The sequence below is a fragment of the Myodes glareolus genome, chromosome 21 (genome assembly GCF_982192425.1).
Source record: "Myodes glareolus chromosome 21, mMyoGla1.1, whole genome shotgun sequence".
NCBI lineage: Eukaryota > Metazoa > Chordata > Mammalia > Rodentia > Cricetidae > Myodes > Myodes glareolus.
Genome location: NC_142046.1, coordinates 13610364 through 13623827, shown reverse-complemented (window position 1 = coordinate 13623827; position 13464 = coordinate 13610364). Strand labels below are relative to the sequence as shown.

The following is a 13464-nucleotide window of genomic DNA, read 5'->3' as shown; positions in this document are numbered from 1 at the left end:
CGGAGGGCCATTTTTTTTTTAAAAAAATATTTATTTATTATGTATACAATATTCTTTATGCATGTATGCCTGCAGGCCAGAAGAGGGCACCAGACCTCATTACAGATGCTTGTGAGCCACCGTATGGTTGCTGGGAATTGAACTCAGGACCTTTGGAAGAGCAGGCAATGCTCTTAACCACTGAGCCATCTCTCCAGCCCCCCCCCCCAAGGGCCATTTGATGTTGGTGTTTTAGCCAGTCACAGGGCAGGTGCCAAACTCAGGAGAGCAGCATGGCACCGCCCAGGATTCTAGACTACTGGCCTGACTCAGAAGCCCCACAATGGCGGTCATGGCTTCCCCAGAGGCCCCTCAGCTTCCCTACAAACCCAGGAGACAAGGAAATACCTTTGAGAAGAAAGGCTGTACCTGAGGGTTGGATCCAGGGCCTGGCACATACCCATTCGAGCCTTACTGTGTTGAGGACCCTACATAGTGTCCTCTGACCTGACCTCTACTCCCATCTAGGGTGAGGAAGCCAGGAAGGGAGGCAGCCTCCACAGCCCTTCTGGGAGCTGAGAACCATAGCAGGGTCTACACTACTGAAGAAAATGTCTCCTTCTTCTATTAATCATTAGCTAAGTATAAGTCCACGGGGAGGAGCTGAACCCTGTGACACTGCCCCCATAACAGAAAACTGATGTTGAGGGCCCTAACTATATGCAGATCCTGTACAGGTAGTCATGGCCGCTGTGAGTTCAAGAATTCAAAGTTCATGCCATGCCCTGAAGTCAGCTTCCTGTGACTCTTACATTCTTTGTGTCTTCTCTTGCACAATCGATCCTAAATTCTTTACCAGGAATCTCCTCTGGTGGCCATGGGAAGTGATGGCCATTCTGTGAGGAGGTGCTGTTTAATAGCTACGGGCTGACATCACATTAGGGACTGAAGTATGTGGTTGTCTTTGGCTCTAGTTTCCCCATCATTCTCCAAGCTTCTGAAGATGGGGTCTTCTTGGAATTGATTTGGGGCTTGGTATCCATCTAATCAGATCAGGGTTCCTAGAATCAGGACGGTCTCCAGTCAGAGCCATTTGAGGTTTGGGACCCTGCCCATCTGGGGCCCCTTGACAGGTCTCCAGGCAGTCCTGCGTTTTCTCCTCCTTGCAGCTACGCAACAAGACCACAGCTGCCCTGACACAGGCTTCTTCAGCTGTCCAAGCTGCCACGCTGACTGTCATAGGAGCCAAGACTCTGCTAGCTGACCTTGAGGGTATGTGTGTCCTGTTGAGCCCTGGGTTCTATACAAGGCCCTGACAGCCAACTTACCTCAGCCAGGGATGTCTGGCTACAGGGAACAGCAGTATCAGGTAGACCAGTCCCTCTGCCTCCCAGGACTTCCATGCTGTCTGTCTCTCCCTGTCACACATGACACTGCTGGATTCTGGCCCCTGTGGCCACCCTAATTAGCTCCCAGCATTATCAGACCAAGCCCAGAGTTCCTCGGGATCCAGGGGAAGAGAATCTGTTGTCACCGTCAGGGGTGTGGCTCAGGAGGAACAAGCTGTCTAAAGTGTGCAAGGTTCCAAATCCTATCTTCAGTAGAGGTAAAAAGCAAAACCAGGGCATGAGGGTGTGGCTCAGTTAGTAGGGTGCTTGCTGAATGTACGGAAGACCCTGTATTAGACCCCCAGCCCCAAATAAGCCAGTTGGGCTTATTACACCTGAAATACACCTTTACACTCTGCACTCGAGAGGATCAGGAGTTCAAATTCACTCTTGGCTACACAATGAGTTTCAGACTCATGATACACTAGACCCTGTCAAAACAAAAAACAAACAACAACAACAACAACAAAAAACCCTCCCACCCCCAAATTGCTGCATAGTGGATCACACCTGTCCTCCCAGCCCTGGATAAGCTGAGTGGGGAAGAGTGCCTCAAGTGTGAGGGCGGCCGGGGTTACCATAGTAAGTTCTAAAGCAGTTTAAGCTATTGAATGAAACCCTGTATGAAAATGCCCCAGACAAAACAAAACTATGTGCTACAGTGTTTCAGTTTAGAGTGGGCTCGGCTTTGATGACAGCCAAACTTCTGGAACTTTAAGAAAATGAAGTTATACCCAGAATGGTGGCACAGGCCTTTAATTCCAGCACTTGGGGGGCAGAGACAGGCAGTTTTCTGAGTTCAAGGCCAGCCTAGTCTACAGGACGAGGTCCAGGATAGCCAGGGCTACACAGAGAAACCCAGAGAGAGAGAGAAAGAGAGAGAGAGAGAGAGAGAGAGAGAGAGAGAGAGAGAGAGAGAGAGATCCCAAGTGGCCTGTAGACAGAGAAAATCAGTCGCTCATCCATCCTTGAATCAGAGCTGAGCACTCTCTCTCTACCTCAAGGCCCACTGCGTGACTGACTCTTCAATACCGGCTTCAAATCAGAGAGAGGCCTTTGTGGCTCTTTGTCCCCTCCACCTAGCACCTTCCCTTCAGCCCTGCCCTGTTGCAGACTGGAGATGTATTAGTCCAGTGGTGTGGGGGCGGGGCATGTTTTCTAGTTTCCTTGGGTCCTGGAGTCCTGATTACTCATTGGGGCCTCCTATGAAAAGTACACGGCCGTGTGCACGCTTCTGTAACCAGAGTCACATTTTGGGAAACGTAAATCTGTACTACAGAGTGTTTTGTGTTCTTGCGGGGCATCAGAACTGTGGAGGGTTGTGAGATGCCCATTGTATGTCCCTGCCTCGCTGTCCTCAGCCTCCTTCTCTCCACATTGAGGGGCACATGACCTCCCAGGTGTCACCTTCTCCTTGTTGAAAACAGGACTTTGCTTGTGCTGGGTGGGAAAATGTCCCTCTGATTCTGCCCCATAACCTAACAGATTAACTTCCAACCTCAAGCCCAGGCTCTTTCTGTCCAGGGGCTGTGACCACTGTGTGATGAGGCTTTAACAGAGAGGTCACAATACAGACACCATCATAGCACACGGGTCTTGGCATTTGCTGAGGGCAACGTCTCACGCCTCTTGTTATTCCCGGGGGGAGGGGGCACCATGAGAGGGGGACACACAGATCTCCTGTGTCTCCAACCTCTGCTCCTGGGGCTGGCCACACATTGGCAGTGCTCTCCAGGATGAGTCTGTTCCTCCTGCCTCAGCCTTGGCCGGTTTTGCAGGAGTGAAGCTGAAGTTTCCTCTGCCCAAGGAGCAGGCAGCGCTGAAAAGGAGAGCAGGCAGCATCCGGGCCAGGCTCCTGGAGGAGTCGAAGAGGAAGACCAGGCAGGCAGAGAGGATGCTGGGAAATGCTGCCGCTCTCTCCTCCAGCACCAAGAAGAAAAGCAAAGAAGCAGAACTGATGGCCAAGGAGAACGCCAAGGTCAGGTTCAGTACAGCAGCCTTGTTGGCAACAGCTTATTTGCCCTTGGTGTTGAGGGCTGTGGGTCCTGGCTCTCAGCTCAGGAGCTCATGGGGTGACCTCACCAGTGGGCCTGTGAGAATGTGAAGACTCTAGGTGGAGCCAAGTACTCACACCTGGGTCCAGTGGGACGTTGTCTAGATTTCTAGGTTTTTCTTTGTTGTTACTGTTTTAATTTCATCTTATTTACGTTTTATACAATTTTTAAGACGTTCTATTTTGTGTGTACATTGTTTTACCTGCATATATGTATGTGCGCTATGTACATGCGGAAGTCAGAAGGGTCCCCTTGCTGCGAGCCTCCATGTGGGTGCTAGGACCTGAATCCAGGTCCACCGCAAGAGCAACAACTGCTCTTGACTGGTGAGCAATCTCTCTACCACTTTTTAATTTTTGACAATCTCATGCTTTTAATCCTAGGCTAGCCCTGAAATCACTGTCTAACTGAGGGTGACCTTGAACTTTTGATTCTTCTGCCTCTACTTCTGCCACCACCCCCACTTAATCCTGTACTAAAGATTGAACTCAGGGCCTCGTGCATTTGAGGCAAGCGTGTGTCTAATTGAGCAACATTCGCTTTCTTAGGCTTTCTTTAACTGGGGCTGAATTCTCTCCCTCCCTCTCTCTCTCTCTCTCTCTTTCTCTCTCTCTCTCTGTCTGTCTGTGTGGGGTGTGGGGGGTGTATATGTGGGTGGTGGGGTATATGTGTGTTTGTGTGTGTGTGGTGTGTGTGGTGTATATGTGGGAGGGTATATGTGTGTATGTGTGTGTGTGTTTCTCAGATCGAATGCTCACACCCAAGTGAACTCTTTTCTTGGGTACCTAAATTTCTGAAGGGCTGGCCTGAAACTAGGAATTCCAGGTACAGTTTCTTTTCTTTTCTTTTCTTTTAATTATCAAGTCTAGTTTATTTCTATGATTCAAGAATGTATCATTACATGCTAATTAATGACCATACAGCAATTGATAAAAATTAAGGAGAAAATATTGGACACATTTTTCTCTAACAATACAGAAAAGCATTTAACAAAATTTACCATCAGTTGGTGATAAGATTATTAATAAGTATGAAAAATATATATGCCAGTATAGTAAATCCATATATTTCAAGCCCACAGTTAACATATTCTTCAGTGATAAATGTGGTTTTTCATCTAGGGTCAGGAACTAACCAAGGATGCCTTTCCTATCTACTGAGTTAATACTGGGTATTCTTGCCAAATCCAGGTGCAGTTCCTTGTCCCATTGTCCAGACTTTGGGCAGTTCCTCCTCCCCCACCCTGGACCTCTGTTTCCCCATATATAAAAGATAGGTGGAATTTCTCCACTAAGGAGAAATGAGTAGTTTGCAGGAATCTGTACCGAAAGCATATCCTGTGTCCAGTGCACGCCTGTTGATTGTGGGGATGAATGAGTTCTAGGCTATGGCATAGACTTCTTGGCATCATGTCATAAGAACTCTCGTCCAAGTCAGACCTGGTGGGACATGTCTCTATCCCAGCTACTCTGCAGGCTGAGGCAGGAGAATTGCAAATCCAAGGCTATCCTGGGTAACTTAATAAGCCCCGATTTCAAAATATGAATTGGCCATGGCATGTGGGTTAGTCATAGTGCTTACCTAACTTGTATGAGACTCTAGGTTCCAACTTCAATCTGGAAAAAGAAAACCAAAGAACTAAGCCCCTCTTCCCCCAGGGGTTTATTCTTCCTTCCTGTTCCCGTCCTGCAGCTTGCGAAAGCTCTGCTGAGGGAGGGGAAGCAGAGGCACCGTCATGCCAGCCGACTGGCCAGCCAGACCCAGGCCACACTCCGCCAGGCCTCTCGGCTAGTACTCACATCAGAAGCGCGCAAGCAGGAGCTGGAACAGGCTAAGCAGGTGGGTGTGCCCAGCCCTTGCACCGTTTCCTATGCCCGGTGTCTTAGGGTTACCATTGCTATGATGAAATGCCATGACCAAAAGCAACCAGGGAAGAAAAGGATTTATTCCACTTATATTTCCAGATAACAGTCCATCAGTGACAGAAGTCAGGGTAGGAACTCAAACAGGGCAGGAACCCAGAGGTAGGAGCCAATGCAGAGGCCATGGAGGGGTGCTGCTTACTGGCTTGCTCCTCATGGCTTGCTCAGCCTGCTTTCTTATAGCAACCAAGACCAGCATCCCAGGGGTGTCACCAACCCACCATGCCTGGGCCCTCCCACATCAATCACTAAGAAAATGGCCTACAGTCTAGCCTATAGCCCTGTCTTATGGAGGCATCATCTCTGTTAAGGTTTCCTCCTCTCAGACGACTTAAGCTTATTTTAAGTTGACACAAAACTAGCCAGCCCTCCCAATCACCCCAAGGAGCCACTAAGATGTTCTTTCTGGCCAAGGTGGCCTCTGGGCTGAGCATCGTGGAGCGCCAGATCCAAGAATCTCGAGGGTCTTTGGTGAAGGACATCCAGGTCCTGTCAGAGCTGCTCGTCAAGTTGGGTAAGGAGGCTCCAAGGCGAGTCCCTGGGGAGGGGCAGTCGTAGGATACATCTCTGCTTGTCCTAAAATCCAGGGCTCCCACTTCTACCATATCACCTATCACAGGCTTTGTAGCCTTGCAAGCCCTGTGTAGGGCAGCGTGGGTGTCTGGAATTGAATTCACTGTGATTCCAGGGCATGAGAGAGACATCTACCTCCTCTACTCTGGTGAGTCTGGTGTGGGCTGGAGGAAAAGAAAACCCACTCACTTTGTTAAAGAACCCTTGGCTCCCATTGGGTGAGGTAGCAGTTAGAACCTAGAAAGAATGGCAGAAAAGCAAGGGCCATGTTGGAAATAGAACTTGATTCTGACTCTATCCCTTCCTGGGTGGCGGGACTTTGGGCACGTCGCCAGTCCCCTGAGCTGGTTTGCCCACCTATGAAGGAAGAGCGAAAGTGGACGACTTAGGAAGTACATATGTTGGGAGAAGTCAGCCGACACGGGTTCACAAGCGGGAAGGAAAATTCCACGTGAAGCCAGGTGGGATAGCACCTAGCCATAGCCTAACCCTTGGGAGACTGAGGCAGAAGGATGGACCCAAACCTTGGGTACGAGTGAAACCATGCCTCAAAAAAGAAAGAATGTGGGAAGAAGAGGTAGCTCAGCTGTTAAATCCCCCCTGCTTCCTGCGCTTCTAGAGGGCCCGAGTTCAGTCCCAGTACCCACGTCAGTGGTTCACAACAGCCCGTATCTTTAGCTCCAGGGGATCCAATACCTGATTCTGGCCTCTGTGGGCACCCTCAATATAGTCAAAAAGACATACTTACATAAAAATAAAATAAATCTTCAGTTAGGAAGAAAAGGGAAAGAGAACTCTGTACAGGTTGTAGCAAAGAGAACTTGTACACAAACAGCCAGGACCTCTGGATGAAGAGCTGGCAGCCACTGGCAGCCACAGACTTCGATGTCCAGGCAGTGATTAGACAGGTCGGGCTGACATGGACAGCATATACTTTTTAAAACTGTGCTAAGATAGACATAACATAAAATGTACTTTGTGAACATGCTTAAGTGTATATATTTTATATATATATATATATATATATATATATATATATATATATATATATATATATATTTGACATAGGATTTCTCTGTGTAGCCCTAGCTGTCCTGGAACTCACTCTGTAGACCATGATGGCCTCACACTCACAGAGATCCGCCTGTCCCTTCCTCCCGAGTGCTGGGATCAAAGGCACGGGTCGCCACTGCCAGGCTAAGTGCACATTTTGGTGACTGTGTTAGTGGGTTGCTTTGCTAAGCTCCCTGAGGCAATCAACTTAAGAGGAGGAAAGATTTGGGGTAGGAATGTGGCCCAGTGGCAGAGTGCCCTTCTTGCAGGCACAAAGTCCTGGGGGTCCATCCTTGGCACCACAAGAGAGGGTGCAGGGAGAGGCAGAGGTGAAGGCCTACTTTGGCTCAGGGTTTGAGTCCCTTGGCTCTGTTGCTTTGAGACTTTGGCTGCGAAGTGCTTCCTGATAGCACGCTGTGGGAGGCCTGGTCATGTGACACAGAGGAGGCCTGGTCACATGATAGCAGTCAGGAGGGAGCAGAAGTGCTAATATCCCAGTCAGGGCACATTCCTGGTGACCTAACTTCCTTCCACCAGGCCCTGCCTGTGAAGGGGTCTGCCACCGCCTCCCCATGCACAGGTTTTCTGTCCTTAAACATACATTGTTGTGTCTCCATCACCAGATCCATCTCCAGAACTCTCGTGGCTGTCCAAAGAGAAACAACCTCTTAAACACTGGCTCCCCTCACCTTCCCTATGCCTGCTGCCTTTCTATGGCCTTGAGTTCTCTAGGGGGCTCAACTAAGTGGACTCACATGACATTTCCCCTTTAAAAGTTATTTATCTGTGTATGGGGGTGGGGCTTGTGTACTTGTGTGTGGAGGCCCGAGGTTGACTTTGTATATCTTCTCTATCACTCTTCACATTATGTATTTATATTTATTTTTTGAGACAGGGTTTTATTATATACCAATGTCTGTCCTGGAACTCACTCTGTAGACCAGGCTATCCTGGAACTCACAGAGATCTGCCTGCCTCTGCTCCATAGTGCTGGGATTAAATTAGGCGTGTGCCACTGTGTTGGGTTATTTATTTATTTTTAGAGTTTTTATTTTAGTTTGAGACAAGGGCTCAAAACTCACCAGGCAGATTAGGCTGGCCTCCAGTTCACAGAGATCAGCCTGTCTCTAGAACTCAGGTACTAGATTCAAATCATGGACCACTGTGCCTAGATTATATTTATTTTACTTAACTTATTTATTTTGTGTATTTATATGTGTGCTTGCCATGGAATGCAGATAGAGGTCAGGGGATAATTTATAAGAGCCATTTCCTACCTTCCACCATGTGGAATTGAACTCAATGCATTAGCCTTGGTGGCGAGCACCCTTTCTCCCTGAATGACTCTCTGCTTCATATTTTGAGATGGGGTCTCACTGAACCTGGAACTCATGATTTGGCTAGGCAGACTGACCTGAAGTTACAGGGATCCTCAAACACCATAATACACACATACACACACACGCACACACATGCACACACACGCACACACATGCACACACACGCACACACATGCACACGCACACACACACATACTGAATAAATATAATAAAAAAAATTAAAGGATGCAGTCCCTAAGGGATGACACCTCAGGAAGTTAAGATTCTATCAGTGGTTAAATCCATTGATGAGTGTTTACATGATCCAATCTCCTCTTGATGATGGGATCCATCAACTAGGGACCAAGTTTTCAACCCATGAACATTTTAGGAGGCACTTTGTATCCATATAATAGCCCGCCTCTGCCCCTTTTTGCCCTCTGAGCCAGTGTTCCTTGCCTGGGAAGTTCAGAAGGACCTGGGAGGATTAGAAACCTCGTGAGGCTTGAAGGCAGGCAGCACCTTCCCACAGCAGAGGCTGGTGGTGCATGCCCTTAATCCCAGCCACTTGAGAAGCAGAGGCAGGTAAATCTCTGTAAATTGGAGGCCAGCCTGACCTAGGACAGCCAAGGCTACACAGAGAAACCCTGTCTCGAAAAGCCAAAAACCAAGAAAGAAAGAAAAAACAAAACTTTGGGCTGGTCTATCCTGTCACCCTCCCACCCAGTGGAGCTCCATTTTTCTGCTGAATGTCACACTTGCTGACAAGGTGGCCAGGCTGCTGCCACCACACTGCACTCCTGTGTGAGAACCTGCTTCCACTCCTTGTCTCTTGGCGAGGCTCAGTCCTATTGCCTGCCCCCTGGGCCTACAGCCCTTCCTGCCCCACGCCACCCTGGGGCCTGTCTGACTGGACACCCGCAGTCTACTCCATGAACCTACCCGACCAGCTCACTGTACCTGTGAATGTGCTGACAATAGAGCCAGCATCCATCTTGGAACCTCCTTCCCCCAGTTTTGTTAATGAGGATGCTGGTTTTGTAGGGAACTCATTGAGGCTTTTATTTTATTTTTTTAACTGGGCCAGGAAATGGTTCAGGGGGTGAAGACACCTGCTGCGATGTCTGAGCAGCTGAGCTCCAGCCCTGGCTCCATCATGGAGGGGAAAACAGACTTCCACTCAAGCCCGCATCAACAAATAAGTAAATATAAGTAATTATTAAAAATAAAAAAACCTACCAGGTGTGGTGGTGCATGGTTTTAATTCCAGCACTTGGAGGCAGAGGCAGATGAACTCTTTATAAAATAGAGGCTAGCCTGGTGTACAGAGTGAGTTCCAGGACAGCCAAGGTTACACAGAGAAACCCTGTCTTGAAACACCTCCCCCACCCCAAAAAAATATTAAAAAATAAAAAAACCAACCAGCTGTCTTGGCACACGTCTTTAATCCCAGCACTCAGAAGGCAGAGGTAGGAAGACCTCTGTAAGTTTGAGGCCAGCCTGGTTACAAAAGATTTAAAAAATTAAATCCCTGAGACCTTGTTTAAAGATTTTTACTTTTATTTTACTGGGGAATGTTTTGCCTGTGTGTGAGTACATCATACCCTTGCAGTGCCCTCAGAGGCCAGAAGAAGGTGTAAGATGCCCCAGCACTGGGATTATAGAGGGTTGTAAGCTACCATGTTGGTGCTGGGAATCAAACCTGGGTCCTCTGCAAGAGTAATGCCTACTCTAACTGATGAACCATCTTTCCAGCCCCAGTTCTTAACTCTGCATGTGAGCTCCACGGGGCGCACACTCAGGCCTTTACCCCCTCCTGCAGTCCTTCTCTGTCTATTTTTCCCCCAGTAGGTGGTGGACAGACCAGGTTCTGGGTGTCTGACCTGGGTCTTGGGTTCCCAAGGCCTCAAGCAGCTGGCCTCCCCTGAAGCTGCCTGTGCTCCTCTACAGGGTCCCTGGATACCCACCGCGCTCCTGCTCAGACCCTGAATGAGACCCAGAGGGCACTGGAGAGCTTGAGGTTGCAACTGGGCTCACAGGGAGCCCTGCATCGCAAGCTGAAACGATTGCAGCAAGAGTCTGCACGGCAGGAGCTGCAGATCGAGAGCTTTGAGAGTGACCTTGTTGAGATCCGCGCTGACAAGCACAACTTGGAGACCATTCTGAGCAGCCTACCAGAGCACTGTGCCAGCTAGGCCCTGGCAGCCCCTCCCCACCTTGTGTTTCCTGCCCACTCCCCATAGGTGTCCCAGGTCTGCCTGCTGTGTGCGCATGTGAATGACCACACTCCCTTGCTGGTATGTCCAGATCCTCTTCAGTGTGAGCAGCGGGAGTGAGTACATGCTCACGACTCCACAGGTGGCCCTGTGTGCAGCCCTCAGTGTGTGCTCCCTGCACACACATTAGCACCCACCCCAGCATCAGTAAGAGGCATGTCTGCATTCATTCATGTGTGTGTGTGTGATGCATTTGTGTGTTCAGAACCATCTGTGCATAAACACGCATGACAGTCGGAGCTGTCAAGAGGCAGCTATGAGCTTGGATACACTGTGCATCCTGGGTGAGTCCTGTTATGAGAAATTCTACGACTTATCTACTACCCTCCCTCCAGAGAGTAGAACTCAAACAGCGGTGGCACCTCCAAAGCTGAGAAGTTATCCACAGAGATCTTGAGAAGGAAAGACCATGGTCACAGAGCTGGCCCTGGGCCTGTTGTGCCCCCATATTGCCCACTGGTCACCGTCACCAGCAACTCTGAGAACTGAGGTGCCGGGCAGATGAATAAAGGCCAGGATTCTAACAAGATTCTCAGAAATGTCATCCAAGGCCGCGGTGTGGCTTGGGAGGCCCACAGGGCAAGGCACAGATGTTATTGTCTTTTGTGGACTCATTCCCCCAGGGATCTGGATCTGCAGCAGTCTCATTGAGGGAAGAGCCTACCCAGACCCATCCTCCTCAGTCCCCTGATCTACCTGAAGAACCAGGTTCTTCAGGGTCTGGGTCATGAGGCCTACTTAGGTGCTAGGAATGGCCCTTTGTGCCCTGGTGACCTGGTTAGCCTTTGATTGACTTTTCTCAAACCGGTCTTGTGGCCCCACCTGCCATGAAGGATGCCACAGGGGTGTGGAAGCCTGGCTGTCATTCTAGGCCTGCTGCCCATGACTGCCTCTACCCAGGAAGCCCTGGCATTTCTTCCTGCTGTTCCCCATCTTTTTCTGGGCCCTCTCTCAGTACACAGCAGGGCCTAGGCACTGGGATAATAGCCACATTTGCCAGCCCTGTCCCTTCCCCATGTCCCAGAGGAACTGATGGTGATGTGAACCAACTCTGATTATGAGAAAATAAAGGACCCTTTTCTGAGCCGGGTGTTGTGTCTGATCCTCCAGTGCTGGTGGGCAGCCAGGGCCTCCTGTGGGAATGTGGCTGGCACTGCAAGTAGGTAGAGCCTACATTTGTAATCTCCAGATGTGGGAAGGAAGTTGGCAGAACTGGGCCCATGCCATGCCAAGGTCTGTCATGGTAGGCTTTGCAGGGGCCATATGATCACCCCATTTCCTCTCAGATCTGGGGGCTTTCAAACAAAGGCTAGAGGTAAAATGGTCTTCAACTGATTCCTGATTCAGGATGAGATGCTGAGGCAGGAACCTGAACTTAAAACTGTCCAGTAGCACTGCAAGGAGCAAGGAAGGACACCAACATGTGGGAGGAAGGCTTGGGTCTGGACCTAGAAGGATGGAGAGGCAGAGGAAAGAATATCCCAGATCAGAGGATGGGCAGCAGCCAGGGCTGCAGGGCAGAGGCCTGGCCAACCTAGGTCACTGCAAACCTAGGTTAAGGTTAAGGCAGGTTGTAAAGCACACTCTAGTCTACCAAGGCTTTTAGCCACAAAGTCAAATGAACTCCCAAATTAGCTTCAACAGAAAATTAGAGGTCTTCGGAAGGGTGATTTGGAATCTTGGACTCAGAAAAACTGCCAGGCTACAGAGAAGCCTGGAGAATTGGGGCTGCTGTGGTGGGCAGCTGCTTCTTTCTGCCTCCTTTCTTGGTCCCAGCTCTGCTTAGGTCTTGCTTCTGCAAACTAGCTTTCCTCTCTCTCTCTCTCTCTCTCTCTCTCTCTCTCTCTCTCTCTCTCTCTCTCTTCCTTTCATTTTCTTTTTGTTTTTTGAGACAGGGTTTCTCTCTGTAGTCCTGGCTGTCCTGGAACTCACTCTGTAGACCAGGCTGGTCTCAAACTCAGAGATCCTCCTGCCTCTGCCTCCCGAATGTTGGGATTAAAGGTGATCACCACCACTGCTGGTACGCAATAGTCTTTCTAGAACCTGATGGATGAGGATAATGTACATCCCCTTGCCAAAGCCCTGGGCTTGCCTATCGTCAGGTTATCATTTTTATTTTGATATTTTATTTTTATTTTATATATATGTGTGTGTGTGTGTGTGTGTGTGTGTGTGTGTGTTTTGCCTGCATGTGAGTCTGGGAACCATATACACGCCCCAGATCCTCTAGAAGTTATAGACAATTTTTAGCTGCCATGCGATTATTGGGACCCAAACCCAAGTAGACAAACAGACAATTCTTTTAACTACTGAGCCATTACTCCAGCCCTAGGTCAAATGTTTGAGTGTTCAGGTCCCCAGCACGTTCGAAATAACAGGGACTCCTGGTCCAAGGCTTTGTGATGAGGCATGTCCTACACCTCTCTCCTGGAGTTATGCGGGAGGTGGGACTGGTGTTCAGAGGAGAGGCACATTCCTCCAGAGAGAATCTTAAAATGAGGGTTAAGGTGAGGTTGATGTGGTAGGTGTTTTAAACTGAGTGGGAATGACTTGGTGGGTTTGCCAGGGTCAGGGTAGAAAGGTTGAAGATAGGCAATTGGGTGTACAGCCTCTGGTGTATGTGATGCCAAGGAAATGGAGTTCTAAAATAAACTCCGGGACAGGATCTGACATTCCTAACTCCGTTTCTCCACTGATAGAAGTTCAACCCCTACCCATTTGAGCCATGAGGCACAGCAGTACCCAGTCCCAGCATCCCCAGTGGGCGGAGACCAGGCTTCCTCCATTCCTGGGTGACAAGTCTCAGGCCTGACATGTGACTCATGCAGCATGGTCATGCCTGGTGTATGCAGAGCCACTCGAAAGCCCGGAGGTGGGGCTGCTCATAACTGGGTGGAATG

The 13464-nt window shown here is 49.3% G+C and overlaps 1 protein-coding gene across 2 annotated transcripts in view; it reads left to right on the top strand.

The window, feature by feature from the left end:
* Window positions 1-11648, top strand: part of Lamc3 (laminin subunit gamma 3) — a 57398-nt gene extending 45750 nt beyond the window's left edge. Inside the window, exons 24-28 of one of the 2 annotated variants that reach the window (XM_087899774.1) lie at window positions 1149-1251; window positions 3146-3345; window positions 5114-5260; window positions 5758-5857; window positions 10239-11648. In XM_087899774.1, the coding sequence (XP_087755900.1) occupies window positions 1149-1251; window positions 3146-3345; window positions 5114-5260; window positions 5758-5857; window positions 10239-10483 (795 nt within the window). In that variant the 3' untranslated portion in view covers window positions 10484-11648. Of the gene's footprint in view, window positions 1-507; window positions 1252-3145; window positions 3346-5113; window positions 5261-5757; window positions 5858-10238 lie in introns of those variants that run through there. The other variant, XM_087899776.1, reaches the window with a different exon arrangement.
* The last annotated feature ends 1816 nt before the right edge of the window (window positions 11649-13464 follow it).